This window comes from Rhodotorula toruloides (assembly GCF_000320785.1).
Source record: "Rhodotorula toruloides NP11 unplaced genomic scaffold Scaffold8, whole genome shotgun sequence".
Classification (NCBI taxonomy): domain Eukaryota; kingdom Fungi; phylum Basidiomycota; class Microbotryomycetes; order Sporidiobolales; family Sporidiobolaceae; genus Rhodotorula; species Rhodotorula toruloides.
The window spans coordinates 199,416-216,478 of NW_015622968.1; the positions used below are offsets into that span (position 1 = coordinate 199,416).

Consider the following 17,063-nt stretch of genomic DNA (forward strand, 5'->3'; position numbering starts at 1 on the left):
TCTCTACCTGCATCGTCGCTCTCGCATCTAGACTTTGAGGAATGCGCATGCGATTGAGCGAAGTGCTACAACAGACAAGGAACGCAGCTCATGCCAACAGGAAACCCTTGACCGTGATGATGGGCGTCAAGACCTGCACCGGGATGGTCGTCTCGGCTTCGTCCTCGCTCGACTCTTCGTCCTCTGTAACGTCGCCTGCGATCGCGCCGAGGATGTTGGCGGCTGCCGCGCCAGACGTCGTCCAGGAGCCGGGTCGGAAGGCGAGGCCGGGTTCACGACTTGTCGAGCTTGCGGAGGACGGCGTGCGAGTCGCGCTCGCTGGCCGGGACGCAGGGCGAGACGCAGCGACCCGCTCGCCAGCCAACTCTGCCGCCTTCTTGCGCCGCAGGTCTTCTCCGGCCTGCGCGATGCGTGTGGCCGACGAGTTGTCGAATGGGATGTCGAAGAGGTCGAGGATGTACCGCCGCACCGTCAGTCGGTAGTGGTACCCTCCGAGCATCTGCAGGGCGCGGTACACCATCGCCGGCGACGAGAAGGCGGAGGAATGACGAGCTTTGAGCTTCGCCAGCGTCTTCGAAGCTTTCGTCGCGAGGATGTGGTTTGAGAGGTTGGCGAGGCTGGCGAGGATCTCGCGTTCGACGTGCGAGGAGGATGTGGCGAGGGAGAGGGAAGCGGGCAGTCGCGGCTCTGGTGCCGTCCATAGAGGAGTCTGCGGGCCGAAGCGTTAGCGCGGGCGTCAGTATCCGGTTGAAGCAGTGCACGTACATAGAGATAATCGCCAAGATACATCGGCACGCAGATGCCGGTCGGGCCGCAAAGCGGAGTCGAGACGCTCTCCCAGCCGAGCTCGTCGAGCATCTCGGCGCCCTCTTCCGTCGACGATATGAGGGCGATGGCGTAGGTGGCAGTACTGCGAGAGCGTTGCGGGTTAAGGGCAGCCGAACGTGGCAGACGAGGAGCGACTCACCCTCGGAGCGAGTAGACAGGAGAGAAGGCGGCGATCTGAACGATGTCGGCGAGGACGTCGAAGTCGTCGAGCAGCATCAGGCCAGAAGTGGATGAGCCGATGTGGCCCTGCAAACGCGGAGACGTCAGTGAGTGACGGCGGATGATAGGGTGCGAAAACGCACGACCGCCCAGAGCACGCTTTTGAGCGTCTCGATGAATTCTTGATCGAGGTCGGACTCGGCGTGCAACGAGATGATCGCCGCGAAGTCGTCAAAGTGTCCGCTGTCCCGCAGGATGTCGCAGCCTTCGTCCGTCTTGACGAGCTCGCCGTAGAAATGCGGCGGCGGAGTGCCGTCGAAGGGCGAGCTGCGAGCGTGGCATTGGTCAGGGCTGACTCCCGTTAGCGTGAGGAGTGATGCGCACCCAGCAGAGTGTACGCCGCCCTCGGTCTTGAGCGCGATAGCGAGCGCTAGCTCTACCTCGACCGTGTACAGGAGGTTCCGTTCCTGCACGAGCTTCCGGTATCAGCGAACGTCAAGTGAGGGAAAGAAGCAAGGGAGGAAACGCACTTGAAACCAGTCGTGCAGCTCTCGCTCGATGAAGTCGATCTCGTGAAGGTAGCGCACGCCAGCCGACGTTGACAAGAACCTGGCTCAACCGATCAGCAAGTGTTCAACCGGTGTAGGGGAAGCATGACGCACTTGATCAGCAGAGGCACGCCGACCTCGCCGAGCAAGTCTAGCGCTGGCCGCATCCCGACAACCATTTCGAGCGTCTCCTCGTTCTCGCAGGCCTTCTCCAGCACCTTGACCGCCTGGTGAACGACCTCTGACGCCGAGTCGTACAGCTGCTGGACAAGGAGGCTGACCTGCCACTCTTCGGCTGCTGGTCGTCGAGAAGTGCCGGGGGCGTTCGAGACTGGCGAGGCGATGTCGAGGAGCGTGCCGAGGTGATCCGTCGCGAACAGGCGGATGTTCTGCGCGCGTTGAGGTAAGATAGGCGACGGGAGAAACAGAAAGGAGACGGAAATGCACCTTGTAGCTCGAGGTCAGCGCCTTCGAGAGAAAGACGCGAGCATGACCATCGCTGCGGGACGGTCTCGTCAGCGCGGTCCGAGCAGCACACTCGCAGCCACCGAACGCACCACGAGTAGTCCATGTTGTCGACGATCAGCTTGACGAGGTCCTCGCGGTTGCGCAGCTCCGCGACGCGGTAGAATGCCGTGAACATGCGCGACTGGTCGAGCAGCCTGCGCGGTCGCCAGTGAGCAGCCGTCTTCAGGTGTGCAGGTGAATGAAGCTCACTTGATGCCCTCGCTGCTGCGGCTCAGCACCCCGAGCATCTCGAAGTAGCCGCTTGCGAGGGTCGTTTCGATGCGATCCCGCGAGAAGACCGTCTCCACGCCGCCGGTGCTGCCCATCTGAGCACGCCATGATCACACAACCAGTCAGCTCCAGGCGGGTCACGACCTTGACTGTCGGGAGGCGTGCTCACCGGGTCGAGCTGGAACAACGCCTCGGCGATCTGGCGGATTAGCCTGTCCTCGGCGAGGTACGCGGTACCTTCTGGACTGGCGAGGAGCGTCGAGATCAGGGCGCAGCCGAGCGTTGTCCACTTGTTCGTAAGCTGCGGAGAACACGAGTAAGCAGAGGTGCCGACGGAAAAGAGACGAAGAGGATTCGACGCACCGCATGCTTCGGCAGGTCGCTGTACCGCAACGCAAACGGCCGGAAGAAGTCGACGACCCTCCTCATCCACTTGCTTGCCCTGACAACCTCCTCAAGCCTCTTCGGGTTCCGCAGCGGGCCTTCCACGATCTCGAGCAACCGATCAAACTGCCACTTCGTCTCGTCTTTCGTCGAGAGGACTTCGGTCTCGAGGAGGAGATTGCGGAAGGTGAGGTCGTCCATCTGTAGCGCGTTGCGGAGCTTCGACGACTCGACTTGGTGTCGTTGCTGGAGATTCCGCCGAGACGATTCGGCCTTCGAATCAGATCTGGTTGAGCGAGCGTAAGCGAAAGGATAGTCAAGAAACGCGTTGTATCACACCTCGTTCGCCCGTTCACTGCATCCATCCCGCCGGCCTGCGCGCACATCCCGACCCGCCTGTCCCGGTCGAACGAATTGACAGTCAACAACGCCGAGCTCGACGCCATCCGTCCGTCACTCGCATCGAACGAGCTTGTCAAGGCAAAGAGCTTGGGCAGAGCCTGCGAAGCGAGTATTGTCAGCCTCCCCTCCAAGAGCGGGTGCGAGAAAGTGTGCGCACCTGTACTCGCACGGCGTGATTAGGGGGCAAGACGCGGTTGGCAAGGTCAAGGACTTCGCTGATGAGGAGCGAGACCTTGTTGGCGGTGACGGGGTCCTTCGGGTCAGCGGCGAGGGAGGCGAGGCCCTGCGAGCAAGACCCCGTTCCGTCAGCACAACCTCGCGAATACATTCCACCCTCACACTGGGACGAAGACAGCATGACCGTGACTCACGTCGATCAAGCCTGCTTCGGTGAAGACCAGCAACAGGATTGCGAGGTACTGGTCGAGCAGGTTCGTTTTTCGCTTGCCGGGCGGTGGTCGGACTTGCGGTGGTGTCGATGCGGCTCCGCCTATAAGCGCAGGCGCGTCAGCAGGCGGACACGCGGGCAAAAGAGGCAGGGTGAACGCACGTCGAGAGCTTGACGAGGGATTCTTGACGTTGAAGACGCTGAAGAGCATGTCGAGCAGCGTTTCCTGCAAGATGCGGCAGCAATTAAGTCAGCATTCCTAGCGCTCCAAGTCAGAAGCTGACGCGACTGCCGCGCAACGCACTCGAATGGCTTGAGAAGGGTTCGAGAGCGAATCCACGAGCGAGACGAGCGCTTGTCGGCCATGGATGTTGAGATAGAACAACCCTGCGAGCCTGATTGTCAGCAAGTCGCTCAAGGAGGCAGGAATATGGGTACACACCGCTCCAGCTCTTGAGGAAGGTCGCAACGATCCCAGCGCTCGCTTTGACGCGCTCTTCCACCGCTGACGACTTGCCCGTCACCTCAGTGAAGCCGGCGAGGATGATCTGTGTGAACGACACACACAATTATCAGGATTTTGTGCTCTCGGATGAGCCTTGATCGAAAGTTGCTGTACGCACCTCGACATCCACACCCGGTCTCAACCACCTCCGATCGCTCGGGTGGTCCACAGCCGCTAGGAAGCCAAGCGAGAGGTACGAGGCGAGGTCGTGCGGTCCGTCCGAGAGGCACTGGAGGACAACGCGAAGGCCGTCGCATGAGACGAGGAGGGGGAGATTGGTGATCACTGTTTGGCGCGGGATCAGCCGACGTGCGAAGGAAGGGGAGGAAGGAGAGTATGAACCGAGTTCGCCGAGCGTCTCGAGGGCCGCAAGCCGCAGCTTCTCCTCGACCGACTCCGCAACAGCCACGACAGCCCGCATGACCGCAATCGGGACGACCTGTTCCCGTTCTTCTTGCGGTTCAATATCGACGCCGAGTTCGGTTGGTGGGTGGTGAGAGAGGGGGATGTACGAATTTGGCGAGGTGTGCAGGAGGGTGGTGCGGATTAGGCGGAGGGCGTGTTCTTTCTCCAGTTCGTGCGCCGAATCGCGAGCGAGTGAGCTGTGCACGGCAAGATCCACAGAGTCCAGTTAGCATACAGCAGTAGCAAGGTAGCTAATGTCTACTGGCAACGAGAGTTGGCGCACCGGATGAGGAAGAGCGGGAGATGGTGCGAGTTGAGCAGGAGGATGTCGCTTGCGTCGACGATCAGATGTCGCAGCAATCGGTACGTCGCAGCTCGTACGTCTTTGCCCGCCGAGTCCGACAGACATGACATGACGCTGCAGACAGTCTCTCGTTAGCTCTTGCCTGCGACGGGCAGGGATCGGGAGACGCACCTTCGCAACGTCTCCTCCTCCAGCCGCAGCTCGTACTTGAGCTGGTCGTGCCGCTCGACCAGGTCGACCAGCTCGTCCATCGCCCGCGCCCGTTCCATGACTTTCGCATCGCCCAGGGGCCCTAGTCGGTCGAGAAGCGAGATGACGGTGTCGAGGACGTTTTGCAAGGTGTCGCCGTCTGCTCGTACGATGGTTGTCAGTGGGAAAGGCTCGACGGCTGATGGAAAGGGAGCACACCTGGACCAGGCGAACCGGCATGACTGTTCCTCCCGTCGTAGCTGACGAAGCTCGTTGGGGTGTTTGCCTCGACAGACGACGACAGCGCGAAGCCATTCGCTACCGCTGACAAGGGAGGCGGAGCAGGCGAGAGAGGCGCAGGGAGAGATGCGGCTGTTCGCGAGCGAGGAAAGAGGGTCAGTCTCCCGTTTCACGAACTCCTTGATCCGCGCAACGCACCAATCTCCGTCTCAAGGTCTCGTATCCGCTGTTCGAGCCTGGGAATCGCTCTCCTGCTCTCCTCCAACTCGCGCAAGACCGCTTCGAGGTCGAGGTGCGAGAACGGTGCGTCTGGACCCGCAAGCAAGGCCGTCGCGTTCTCTGCGCCGAGCACCGCATCCTGCGCCTCTTTGAGCTCGTTTCGGAGTGCTGCGAGCTGTGTACGGCCGAGGTGGATTTGTTGTCAACTCCGAAGGATGTGGGGTGGACATGAGGAGAACGCACCTGTGCAAAGCGGTCGCTCGACGGTGCAGCAGAGAGAATGTACTGGCTCGAGCCAGCAGGCGAGCCCATTCGGGCCCAGTTGCGGTAGCAGCGTAGCGAGGAGGAGGAGGAGAGCCCTTGTATTGCGAGGGTAACCTGTTTGTAATCGCTTGATTAGGCGGGGACACGAATACAGGCGAATACAAAATGGGCTAATGGCGATTTTGTATTCGCTCGACTTGGCCTGCTCGCCTTGTGCTGCTCGTTTCCCTTCGTCTCACCTCGGCCCTTTGCTCTCGCCCAACTCAGAAATGGTCAGTATTGCTCCACGTCAACTACACTCCTATGCCGGCCCATCGCCAGCCCCTCCCAACGCCGTACCGCGCATCGACATCCAGCTCGACAAAGTCTTCGCACCCGAGCGGCAGCACTTCGCGGCGCTTGGGGAGGGTTGCGGGAGATCGCATATGGCATTTGAGGGTGTACTGGGCACTTCGCGAGGCACCTCGGCGCTGGAGGAGCGGAGAAGCGGTTGAGGCGGGCCGGGTCGAGCTGGGATGAGATGGGTTCGCAGCGGAGTCGGAGCTGGGCAGGTTGCGCTGCGCATGGACGACTCCGCCTGTCCAGTACGGGTCGTCGCGCTCCCCGAATGTCCCTAGACCGGCCCGCGCCGACATCGCCCAACCTGCACCGTGCTCGACTCCGCCTTCCCGACCCGCATAGACAGCAACGTCGCTGTACGGTTTGCTGACCTTTCCTGCGTCTTCGACAACAGGCAAAGTACGCTTCCCAGCACCTCATCAAGGACCGCAAGGCCGTCGGCATCTCGAAGGGCTCGTACCTCCGTGTTCACTACAAGAACACCCGGTGCGTCCACACTCCTTCTACAGTTCATCTGCACTGTCAGATAGTTGTACTGACGTGTTCGTTGACCCACAGTGAGACCGCCGCTGCCCTCACCGGCCTCTCGCTCGCCAAGGCCGTCAAGTTCCTCGAGGACGTCCAGACGCACACCCAGTGTGTCCCCTTCCGCCGCCACAACGGCTCGGTTGGCCGTACCGCCCAGGCCAAGGTCCACGGCGTCGTCCAGGGTCGCTGGCCCGTCAAGTCGGCCAAGTTCCTCCTTGCCCTCGTCAAGAACGCCCAGGCCAACGCCGAGGTCAACGGCCTCGACAAGGACGAGCTCTTCGTCAAGAACATCGTCGTCCAGCAGGCCCCCAAGATGCGGTGCGTAGCGTAGTCCAGCTTCGGTGAGGAGGACGTTCCGCTGACCTTCTCCTCCTCCTCCCTACTTCCGCCTTTCGATGCCGCTCTTTACTACAGCCGTCGTACCTACCGCGCTCACGGTCGCATTAATCCGTATCAGAGCAGCCCTACTCACCTCGAGGTTATCCTCGCGCCCTTCGGCGTGAGTACCTCTCCTCCTCGTTCCGCCGGCCAACACGGCTTGCTGACGGCTTTCCTGCCCGCTTCTACAGGCTGAGGTCCCTGCCGCTGAGGAGGAGCAGCAGGCAGTTGAGGCCATCGAGGCCTGTGCGTTGATTCGAGCGTCTTGGCCGTTGAGGACGATCCGCTGACCTTCTTCCCCTTCGCCCCGCAGAAATCGCCTTTGCCCGGCGATGACGGTCCCTTTGCAGGTTGGAGGAGCTGGTAGAGGCCGAGACGCCCTCTGTTTTCGCCTGCGCGAACGAGGTGTCGGACTCTGGCAGTTTTGATTACCCTGCAAGGAACGGAGGTGGACCCTCCCACGCCAGTCCCGCGACGCTCTTACCAAGCGTTGGGCGGGAAGAGAGATGCGTTCTTTTTGGTAGGGGACGGCCTTGTTGGCGTTGGCGTCGTCGCGAGTCGTGGTCTGCGGTCCGTCCCTTTCTTTCTCTGTCAACCGTCTTGCGATGGGACTCTCTGCGTCTCCTCGCCCCACGACGCTCAATACACACACTTCAGTAGCGCTGAGCCTGACGCTCTACGCCTCGCCTTGCGCGCCGTGACGATCCTACGACGCTCCTGGACGACGTCTGCCTCGAGACTCGATTTGAACCTGCTTCCTCTCGGTTTCTCGCTCGACTCGCCTTCGACTCACTCTCTCGTATGCTCTATCCGACATGCCGGGTCTTCTCTCGCTATCACTCTCCGAGGGCTCGCGGCGGAGTGCGCAAGGAGGTTGGAGACGTAGGCCAGTTGTGCATTGCGATTTGAGGTGTTCCATCGACGAGACGAGCAAACATGTCGACGTACGAGAGTCTGGTTTGTGTGAGCGATTGAGGCGGCGTCTGCAGCGTCGTGCGAGCAAAGTTGTAATGGCCGCAAGGCCGACCGCAGACTTGGGCAGTCTTGAGCTTGGTGACGGGAGTCTACAAGCTGGCTGCAGACAAGCTGGCGTGCTAGGCGTGTTTAACGATGGAGACCGCGGAATAGAAAGCGTGGTCGAGTGAGGTCGTCGAGGGAAACGGAGCAGCATTGGCTGGGGGGCTCGTTGTGAAGGGTCCCCCCATACGCACGAACAGCAGGTTGTCAACCTGCCTGAGCTGTCAATGCGCATGGAAAGCGAGATGTAAGCTGAACGAAGCGGGTCGCAAACCGCCCCGCCGAGATGCAGCGAAAAGCTCTTCAAGCGCACGGCCCAAGTCATCGAGGGAAGCGAGCGAACCAACATCCCTCTTTCACATGAAGTCTTCGTCTGGATCAAACTGTCGACAGAGGAATGTCAGCGGTCAGCGCTTCAAGACGTCTCCACATCGAGGGAAAGCAAGCCCGAACGCACATCGCCCTCCTTCCGACTCGCCTCCCACTGGTCCTCCTCCCACTGGTCATCCGCCTTGCCGCTCTGCCCGGTGAACAGCTTCTCGTAGCTCCGCGCCTCCGCATCTGCTTTCCGCTGCTGCGCCAGCAAGAGGTCCGCGTTCTTCTGCTTATTGGCCACTTCCCGCTTGGCCCGCTGCTGCGCCGACTCGTAGGCGATCTTCTCCGCCTCGTGGTCGACTTGCCGCTCCACCTTGGTTTTGCTGCGGGAATGAAGGCGGTCAGCGATCTGCTCAGACTGCAGGCAGAGCTCGAGGCGACGCACTTCAGTCGGTTTACAATGGCGTTGACGCGCTCTTCTATCCGAAAGCGCTTGACTCTGCGAGCATTATGGAAAGAGACGGCGCCGGTCGCAAAGTCGCCTCGCTTGAGGATGTTGCTTGCCGGCGTGTAGATGATGGTGACGGCCTGTTTGTTGCCCTGCAAGCCTGTCCAGGTTAGAATCTTTTCGTGCAGAGGTAGTGCTCGACATCAGGAGGCCATTCGAACGAACTGACCTGGATCGACCCCGCCTTGACGAGCTGACCCGCGTCCACCAACAGCTTTTCAGGGATCTTCTCCCAATCCATCCCTTCAGGCATGCGAATGTAAATGTGCGGGCTGCTCAGCTTGTCCTGCGGGCGGGACAGACCGTGAGCGGCGTTCTTTGCGAGCTCACGGCTGGAGAGGACGCACGACATGGACCCAGACGTCCTGCTCCTGGTAGTACTTGAGCAGTACCTCGTTCTCGAACTGTGTGGCACGGGGTGGAGGTCAGCTACGCTATCCTGGCGGGAGAAAGCCTGGAGACGCACCTTGTCCTTTCCGGCGTAGATTGTTACCGGCTTGTCGTCCCCGAGGGCGTTCGAGGAGTAGAAGAGAACCATCTTGGCGGGGAGGTAAGAAGTAGTAGAGACCGCAGAGGGAGACGCAAGCGGGATGGGAGGATGAGGATCTGTCGAGGAGAACGAAGGGACCGCAGAGCGCTGCGAGGGTGAGCGAGGGTCCTCTCTCCCTGGTCAGACTCCTTAAGTTGCTACTCACCTAAGTCTGGCCCGTCTCGAGGTGCGTTACGGCTGGTTGAGGAGGAAGACTCTTTCGAGGAGATGAAGTTGGTGGGCGGTGAGGACGGTTGCAGAGGGCGGACTGGCGTGACTGAACGTTAGCAAAGCGATTTGGAGTCCCGCGAGCCACAGACTGTTCAGCGGAGCGAGCTGAAGTGAGCGGATGGAGACCCAGAAGCGAACGCTCTCCTCGACGACAACAGCGGTGGATCATAACTTCGTAAGGTCGCATGTACGGGAGGGCTACAGCTGCAGAGAGGGGTTGTGCGGGTGAAATGAACGAGGCAAAACGACAAGAGTGTGGACATCGGAAGGAAAGAAGAGGGTCTATACAGAACGGCGGCGACATCAAAGCGGGCTCAATCCAGGTCGATGACCTTGACGTGACCTTGGCCCTCGCGGACCTTGCCCTCAAACTCCTCGAGGAACTGCAAGGCGCCCTCGGCGCGGGCAACGACTCCCTCGACTTCTTTCCGCTCGGCGGCGGACTTGTCGAGCGCAGCGCGGAAACGCTCGCGCAGGTCCCAGCCGGCGAGGCGGAGGACCTTGCGAACCTCGCGTGCGATGCGATCGGAGTGGGCAGAGGCGAAAGTGACGGGCGGTGAGGAGGCCGAGGACGAGCCGGAGAGGAGAGCGGGAGGAGGCGAAAGCGAGAGCTGGAGCTTGCGGCCGATGTTGCGAGGAATGGCGCGCGGGAGATCGACGATGACATAGACGACGAGGCCAACAGCTGTGTGCGAGATGAGTCAACGGAGCGGAACAAGCTTGTGTAGGAAAAATCGCACGCACTGAGGACGCCGATGACGGGCCCGGCCCACTTTCTCGCCTGCTTCGAGCCGAGCATCTCGATGATGCGAGTCAGGCTGCCCATCGTGCCCTTGATGCCGATGATCCTCGAGCCGACCATGCCGATGCTGCCGAGTCCTAGCCCGACGAGCGTGCCCTTCTCGACAACATCGTCCTCGATCAACTTGTGCTCCTTCCTTCCCCTCAGCGCGTCGCCGTGCGACGTCATGCGCTCAAAGTCGAACATGTCAAAGAACGAGACGTCAAAGTCGGTGACGGACCAGTTGACGCCGAGTCCAGCCGACCCGAGTCCGAGTCCGGTTGACACGCCGCGTGCTGCGAGCCTGCCGACACCGCGACGACGTTTGGCGAACATGACTTCGGGGCGGAAGACGCGGCCGTTCTTCGCTTGCTCCTGCTGGACCGCCTCGCCAGCCGTCTCACCATCCTCGGGCAGGTACTTGTCGCCGAGGTCGTTCATGACCGTCTTGACGCCGTCAACCGTCTCGAACCTCGCGTCGTCCTCGGCCGCGCGAACCTCAGCCTCGAGCGCACGGACGAGCGTCTTCTTGACGTCGTTCGCCCACTCCCAGATGCCCCACACGCCCGGATAAGGCGGCAGGTCTGTCGGGCCATCAAGAGAGTCGGTTCCCTCAAAGACCTGTCGCGAGTCGGCGTCGATGGTCGACTCGGCGGGAGGGACGACCTTGCCTTCTGCGATGTAGTTGAGCGCGCGCTCGAGGCGAGACCACGCGGCGGACTTGACGGACTCGACGACTGTCTCCTCGACGCGGTCGACGCCTTCCTCGACCTCGTCGCGCTGGGCTGAGAGGCGCTCGTGGATCGGGCGGATGCGCTCGAGCTCGCGCAAGGCGGCGGAGAGCTCGTCGTTGGCGGCTACGACGTTGGCAGAGGCGAGAGTTGAGAGGTCGGCGAGGAGGTTGAGGAGGTAGTGCTTGGCGGGCGCGAGCTTCGACTTGGACCGCTTCAGGAGGACGAACGAGCGGAGCGACTGCTCGAGGTGGTCGAACGCGCTGGGTTCTTCAACCGAGACCTCGGCGGGACCCTCGACGTATTCTGCCGCATCGACAAAGTGGACGAGCTCGGCGCGGTTCTCCCACGTCGCGGGCGAGAGCTGCTTGATCTGCTCACCGACGACGCGCATGCACCTCGCCTTGTCGCGAATGCCGCCCCACTTGTTGACCACGATGAAGACGTAGGCCTTCTCGCGGCTGGCGTTCCAGAGGAACTCCTTCGCTGAGAGGGTGAAGTGGTTCTCGGCAGAGACGACAAAGACGATGACGTCGATCTCGGACTGGCGGGCGAAGAGGGCAGTAGTCGAAAGGGTGTCGCGGTTCAAGCCGGGTGCGTCGATGAGCGAGATGTCGACGAGGCCGTTCTTGATAAACGAAGGGTTCGGCTCGTTCTCCGACACCGGCGCGCGTCCGTCGTGCACGTACGCCTTGACGATCTGGTACTCGTCGCCCGTGTCCTGCACGTCGTACACCTGCTCGAGCGAGAAGACATCGAATGTCTCCGGGTTCGAGCGATCGTACTTCTCGACGTCCCGGATCGCATGCAGCTCCTCCTTGCCCTCGTTCAGACTCGCATCGAGAACCTCGCAGAATACGGTCGTACACGGCTGCTGGTCCCACGGCATGACCTCGCGGCGGAGAAGCGCGTTGACGAAGGTCGACTTGCCGGTGTTGAGGTCTCCCGTGACGAGCACGCGGGAAGACGAGTCGAGGACACGAGTGCGGAGAGAAGAGATGTGGCTAAGGGAGGTCGTGAGGCGGCGGGACAGAAGTTGCGAGAGGGTCGAAAGCGAAAGCGAGGGGATCAAGGCGGGCAGCTGGGCGGTCGACGTGCTCGGGTGACCCATCTTGAGGTCGAGAGAGAGGATGGAGAGCGGATGCACGGGCGTCGAATCCTTTGAAGCGGCGGGTGCAGGCGGACTGTCGACGAGCGAGTAGGCCCTCTGAGGCGAAGGGCGAGCTGGAGACTCCGGCTCTTCGCCCGCAACAGCCTCCTCGGGGAACATGGATGCACTGCGACGCAATGGCGCCTGACGAGCTCCCTTGATGGCGGAACGAGCATTGGGCGTGGAAGGCGAACTGGCGGCGCGATGAGGGGGAGTTGACGCATCAGCGACGGTCGACACGCCAAGCTGGTGCGGGTAGTGGACGGTCCCTGTAGGGTGAACAAAGTGTCAGTCGTGTCCATAGACTCGGCGAGCCATTCGCAGAGTTGCACTAAGTCGGCCAATGTTTCCGATCCTGAGGAGACGGAGGACGTACACTTGTTCTGGTTGAACGTCGCGAGACTCTTGACGAGCACTGACGCCTCGTCCAGCGACCGTACGAGCCTGTTCACCGAGAAAAAGAGCCCATCAGCGCCAGCGCCCCTTCACTCCTGTCCACCTGACGCCAGATCCAGCGAGAAGAGGAGAGTGAACGCACAACTCGCGCTTGTTGCCGTAAGCACGCTGTTCATCCTCATGCTTCCTCTGCAACTCCTCCTCCGTCCCTTGCCACGCCTTGCCGAACAGCACCTGAGCCGAGGCGGTCGACGAGTTGAGCAACGACGAGCGCCGGCTCATCGGCTTCGGCGACTGGAGCGGCGAGGCCACGAAGGGGAACTCTTGTGGTTCCTCCGAGGCATGGCGGAGCGGCACACTGGCGGACTGCATCGTTGTGGTCGAGCGGGTCTGGCGGGTCGATGCGGAGAGGAGACGGTCGCGAGATCGGGCGACAACGACGGCCGGGCTGGCCAGGGACGGTGTGGATATGCTCAGTAGCTGGCTGTGTGTAGCTGTGGCGGAGTCTCAGCAAGCCAGGCGAGAGCAGCGGTGGTGGCGGGAGAGAAGCGAAGAGGCAAGCCGTTTGTATTGAGTCGCTTACAATTGAATACAAAGTCGACTAATCCTCATTCAACTCTCTCGTTTCGAGGTGGAAAGCGCGTGTCGTGTGAACAGAAGCAGGAAAGAAAGCTACGACTACAGCCGGGAGGACGGGGCGGACGACAAGGGGCGGCTACGCCAAGGAGGTACCGAGGGGAATCAAGCCCGCCGAGTTTCGCTGCGATGCCAAAAGAAAGTCAGCCTGCGAAGCGAGAGACGCGGGAAGAGTGCGATGTGACGCACAGACTGGCAAACTCGAGGATGAACTCCTTGCGCACGCGCTCCCACAGGACCGGGTCGAAGAAGCTGCGTTTCGACAAGGTCGTCAGCATTCGGCACGCAGCGAAGGGCAGGATTTGGACGCACATGTACGTGCCGCGCTCGTACGTGGCAGTCTTCTGAATCGGCTCGGTGCCGGCCTCCTTCGTCAGCCACAGCCGCAGCTCCTTGTGGTATCGCCAGTTGTGCTTGTACCTGCGCACGCACATTCTCATCAGTGCCTGGATTCTTCGTCTCGAGCGAACGCAGACGTACAGCTCGTGCGCGGCCATCTCCTGCATCACGTCCCTTGGCTGGCTGTAGAAGATGAAGAAGAGCGTCTCGTCGCTAAAGTTGCCGATCTTGGTATTCGCCGGCGGAGGCTGGACGTTGTAGCACGACGGCATGCGGAAGTCGGGCTCGATGTTGAGCAGTTGCGCAGTCTTCGCATCGGTCCAAGGCGTGATGAACGTTGACGAGAGGTTTCTGGAGGCGGGGAAGGGTCAGCTCGCAGGTCACAACTCGAAGAGGATGCCCGACGCACTCTGTCGAGCTCAGATCTAGGCCGAGGTTCGTCAAGTCCGTCCCCAGCGCCAGCATGCTCAAATCGGGATCGCTCGTCTTGATCGTATGCAGCAAGCCGAGCAAGCCGTACCGGTCCGCTGGGGAGAACAACACCTGCTGCGCGGGCGTTTGGGGCACCTCGCCCGTCGTCACACCCGCTGTTGGAGGGGGCAGCGACGCGCCAGCACCGAGCGGATTCGAGGCGAAGAGCGCGGCGGCTTGTGCGGCGTGTGCGGCGGCGATCGGAGGACCGCCTGCAGAGGGAGATCGGAAACCTTGTGGTGCGTCGAGCGTTGTAGGCGCGGTCGAGCTAGGTGGCAGAGGGGATGAGGCGGAACTCGCGAGTGTGGGTGTGCCGTTTGGCAGGAGGCCGGCGGGAAAGTTGGGCGTTTGTTGGGGACTCGCCGACCATGTCTGCTGTTGTTGCGCCGCCTGTAGAAGGTCTGTCAGCCGTCACGACGACCCAAGGCGGCGAAAAAGCGAATGCACCTGCTTGTCACTCCGCGCGCCGTTCATGCTTCCCAGCAAGTTCGCCCGATGTTGCTGCTGCGCTTGCAGTGCCGCCAGCGCGCTCGCCTGTTCCTGCCCTCCAGGACTCGCCGTTGCCCTCCCTGCCGCTGCCGCTGCTGCCGCCGCAAGCGAAAGCCCGTTGACGCCTGTCGCCAAACCCGCGATGTCGCCTCCCGGCGCCTGGCCCACCGCCTGCTGACCCGCGCTGCCGAATGCGCCTCCTGCCAGCGCCGGAAAGTCGTCTGCCGAGAACTCGCGCCGTTGACCCGCTGCTCCCCCTCCTAGCGCTGCAGATCCGAGAGTCCCGTTCAGTCCGCCTGCTGCACCTTGTTGTGCAGCGCCGACCGCTCCCGCCGCTCCTGCGCCTGGTGCCGACTGGCCCGCCTGAGAAGCGTAGCTCGAGAGGAGGTTGGCGGCGGACGAAGCGGTGGACGAGGTGGGCGCAGACCCCAGGGCGGGGAAGTCGGACGGGTCGAGCGAGGCTTCGCTGCTGCCGTGTGGTATCGCTGCAGCTGTTTTCGAGATGCGATCAAGACAGTCAACAGGTCAGCCAGTGCGCATCTTGGCTGCGTGCGGCCTCATCAAGCTGAGCGGGGTGGAGAGAGGTGAGGGGGCCTCGTCGCGCGCTTGACGGGCAGGGAGACGGGACAATGGCTTCTTACGCACCTGGTGAGGGTGACAATGTTGCTGCTGCGCTGCCAAAGGGCGAGTACGGTTGTCTCGCGAGCGCTGTGGGCGACGAGGGGGTACCGGACGCTTGTCGCTGGGGGAAGCGGCCTGGCGGAGGGCCCTGGCCCAAGCTGTAGGGAGACTGCTGTGTCCTGTTCATCGTAGCCAGCAACAGAGCGCGAGAGGCCGCGCGAAGCACGATGTCAACCGTGGCGCAGAGGATCCCTCTCAGCCAGCAACCACTCGCTCTCACCAGCTCGAACGGCTTGTAAGGCTTCGTGAACGCTGTCAGAATGCGCTCGAAGGACCGACCGACGAGCGCTGCTTGCCCCGAGGTTCGCTTGGTCCTGCTGAGTGATCCTCTCGCTCCTCGCTCTTCCACTCGACACAGACACGTCCCTTGCAAATACTGGGGCGAGCGAGACAACAGAGGGCTGCTACAGAGCAACAAGTATGTCGGCGGATGATAGGATAACGAGAACCGCGCGCTGGAGTCGAAGATCCGCTCCCCCTCAGTCCTCCGGCTCCTCCTTGACACGCGGAGGCGCCCACGTTCCTCCTCCAAAACTACTCGAGCCTTGTCCGTGACTGTCCAAGGGCAGCTGACCCGTCCAATGCACCGCTCCGTCGTCGACGTCCTCGAGATGCGCCGTCGCAGCTGGTCGGAAAGCAGTCGCAGTCGGCGTAGGCGTCGAATCGGCTGCGTAGACGTACGTCGCGCGCGGCTGAGGAGGGACGATAGCCTGCTCGAGCGTCGTGAAGTTCTGCGCTGCCGGCTGTGCAAAACTCGAGGCGTAGTAGGGCAGAGTCGCGCTCGAAGGTCCTGCGAGGGCGCCTGCTCCTGTGTAACCGGGCGCGTACTGCTGATAGTGCGAGCTGCTCGACTGTTGAGGCTGGTACGGCTGCAGGGACGCAGGAGTCGAGCGCGCGGGCTCGTAGGGGTGCGTTCCAACGGGCGGATAGGTCTGGTGGCGGATGTGCCCGGCCGGCCAAGGCAGGTGCTGAGACGGGCCTTGTGACGGCGGGAAGTAGCCCTGGTGAGTCGATGCGATAGGTGAAGCGGTAGGCTGGGCGAACGGAGCAGTCTCCAGCGACGAGAAGTAAGAGGGCGTGTCGAACTGGACGTCTGCGTACGGCGTTGAGTGGCGAGGTTCGTAGTAGGGCGTGTTGGGGTAGGAGTAGCTGTAGGGATTGCCAGGACCGAGCGGGAACGAGGGGATGGGGACTCGTCCCGCGCGCGGCCTGAAGAGCGAAGGGAGGAGCGTCTGGTAGTCGAAAGCAGGGTCGTCCGACGACGAGACAGGCTCCGAAGAGCTGCGATACGCGTTCTCCTGCGTCAAGCGGTCGATCTGACCTTGCAGGCGACGAATCTCTTCGCGAGCGTCGGCGAGTTGTTCCTCTACCGTCGGATTGTTGGCGCTGTGGGCGTCGGTGGCGTCAGCGAGCGTCGGCGAGAAAACTAACAAGCCTGCTCACCTGAACGCGGTTGGGGCAGCGTCGATGTAGACGCAAGGCTGTCCTCGACAAGGAGACGACACGAACGATGTCAGCTTGCCCTCGTGTTCCGGGGCGTCCAAACCCAGCTCACCGTGTTCCTGAGCCTACAATTCGTGCAAACCGTCTCCCTCGAGCACTTCTGCTTGCGCTGGCGGCACTGTATCGGCGCGCGATGTGGTTGGGAAGGTCAGCGAGTGCGCCGGACCGGGGTGGACGAGCAGCAAAGGGTACGCACTCCCTCGCACGAGGCGTGCGTGCGCTTCTTGCGTCGAGAAAAGTCGCGGGAGGAGGAGGAGCCGGGCGGACCCGGGGGCTTTGAGGGGCCAGGAGGAGGAGGCGGAGGAGGAGGAGGAGGGACATCGCTCGAGGTGTTCGACGCCGCGGCGGCTCCGGCTGGGTGCGGGACGTCCATGGCAGTCGTCGAGCGTCGAAGCGAGCAGTCTGAATGAGTAGCAGCAGGAAGAGAGTGTTCGCGAGCGAGTCCGACGAGGGTCATCAGCTGGAGCT

General features: G+C 62.0%; 6 protein-coding genes across 6 annotated transcripts; 1 reads left to right on the top strand and 5 right to left on the bottom strand.

The window, feature by feature from the left end:
• Positions 1-88: 88 nt before the first annotated feature.
• On the bottom strand, positions 89-5,621 carry RHTO_07755 (cytosolic regulator Pianissimo; the record flags this gene model as incomplete). Its single annotated transcript, XM_016421411.1, has 25 exons — positions 89-709; positions 766-910; positions 968-1,074; positions 1,131-1,314; positions 1,372-1,454; positions 1,518-1,596; positions 1,650-1,924; positions 1,983-2,034; positions 2,093-2,197; positions 2,253-2,368; positions 2,443-2,574; positions 2,637-2,943; positions 2,997-3,157; positions 3,217-3,342; positions 3,431-3,549; positions 3,610-3,673; positions 3,752-3,834; positions 3,890-3,995; positions 4,071-4,237; positions 4,295-4,554; positions 4,641-4,775; positions 4,833-5,010; positions 5,070-5,222; positions 5,289-5,484; positions 5,553-5,621. The coding sequence occupies 25 exons, from the start codon at positions 5,619-5,621 to the stop codon at positions 89-91; spliced, it is 4,023 nt and encodes a 1,340-aa protein (XP_016274004.1).
• Positions 5,622-6,136: 515 nt separating this feature from the next.
• Positions 6,137-7,133, top strand: RHTO_07756 (large subunit ribosomal protein L17e; the record flags this gene model as incomplete). Its single annotated transcript, XM_016421412.1, has 6 exons — positions 6,137-6,157; positions 6,307-6,398; positions 6,471-6,758; positions 6,855-6,939; positions 7,010-7,064; positions 7,132-7,133. Coding segments are annotated over 6 exons (543 nt in total).
• Positions 7,134-8,191: 1,058 nt separating this feature from the next.
• On the bottom strand, positions 8,192-9,196 carry RHTO_07757 (coiled-coil domain-containing protein 25; the record flags this gene model as incomplete). The annotated part of the gene is made up of 6 exons (XM_016421413.1): positions 8,192-8,218; positions 8,293-8,533; positions 8,596-8,750; positions 8,828-8,944; positions 9,006-9,062; positions 9,125-9,196. 6 exons carry the CDS (start codon positions 9,194-9,196, stop codon positions 8,192-8,194), a joined length of 669 nt encoding a protein of 222 aa, XP_016274006.1.
• Positions 9,197-9,732: 536 nt separating this feature from the next.
• Positions 9,733-12,848, bottom strand: RHTO_07758 (transmembrane GTPase fzo1; the record flags this gene model as incomplete). Its single annotated transcript, XM_016421414.1, has 4 exons — positions 9,733-10,103; positions 10,163-12,349; positions 12,457-12,524; positions 12,619-12,848. The coding sequence occupies 4 exons, from the start codon at positions 12,846-12,848 to the stop codon at positions 9,733-9,735; spliced, it is 2,856 nt and encodes a 951-aa protein (XP_016274007.1).
• Positions 12,849-13,217: 369 nt separating this feature from the next.
• On the bottom strand, positions 13,218-15,219 carry RHTO_07759 (CCR4-NOT transcription complex subunit 2; the record flags this gene model as incomplete). Its single annotated transcript, XM_016421415.1, has 7 exons — positions 13,218-13,236; positions 13,302-13,364; positions 13,425-13,532; positions 13,593-13,802; positions 13,861-14,312; positions 14,370-14,902; positions 15,057-15,219. 7 exons carry the CDS (start codon positions 15,217-15,219, stop codon positions 13,218-13,220), a joined length of 1,548 nt encoding a protein of 515 aa, XP_016274008.1.
• Positions 15,220-15,571: 352 nt separating this feature from the next.
• On the bottom strand, positions 15,572-16,968 carry RHTO_07760 (fungal specific transcription factor; the record flags this gene model as incomplete). The annotated part of the gene is made up of 4 exons (XM_016421416.1): positions 15,572-16,478; positions 16,536-16,573; positions 16,648-16,713; positions 16,792-16,968. 4 exons carry the CDS (start codon positions 16,966-16,968, stop codon positions 15,572-15,574), a joined length of 1,188 nt encoding a protein of 395 aa, XP_016274009.1.
• Between the last annotated feature and the right edge of the window lie 95 nt (positions 16,969-17,063).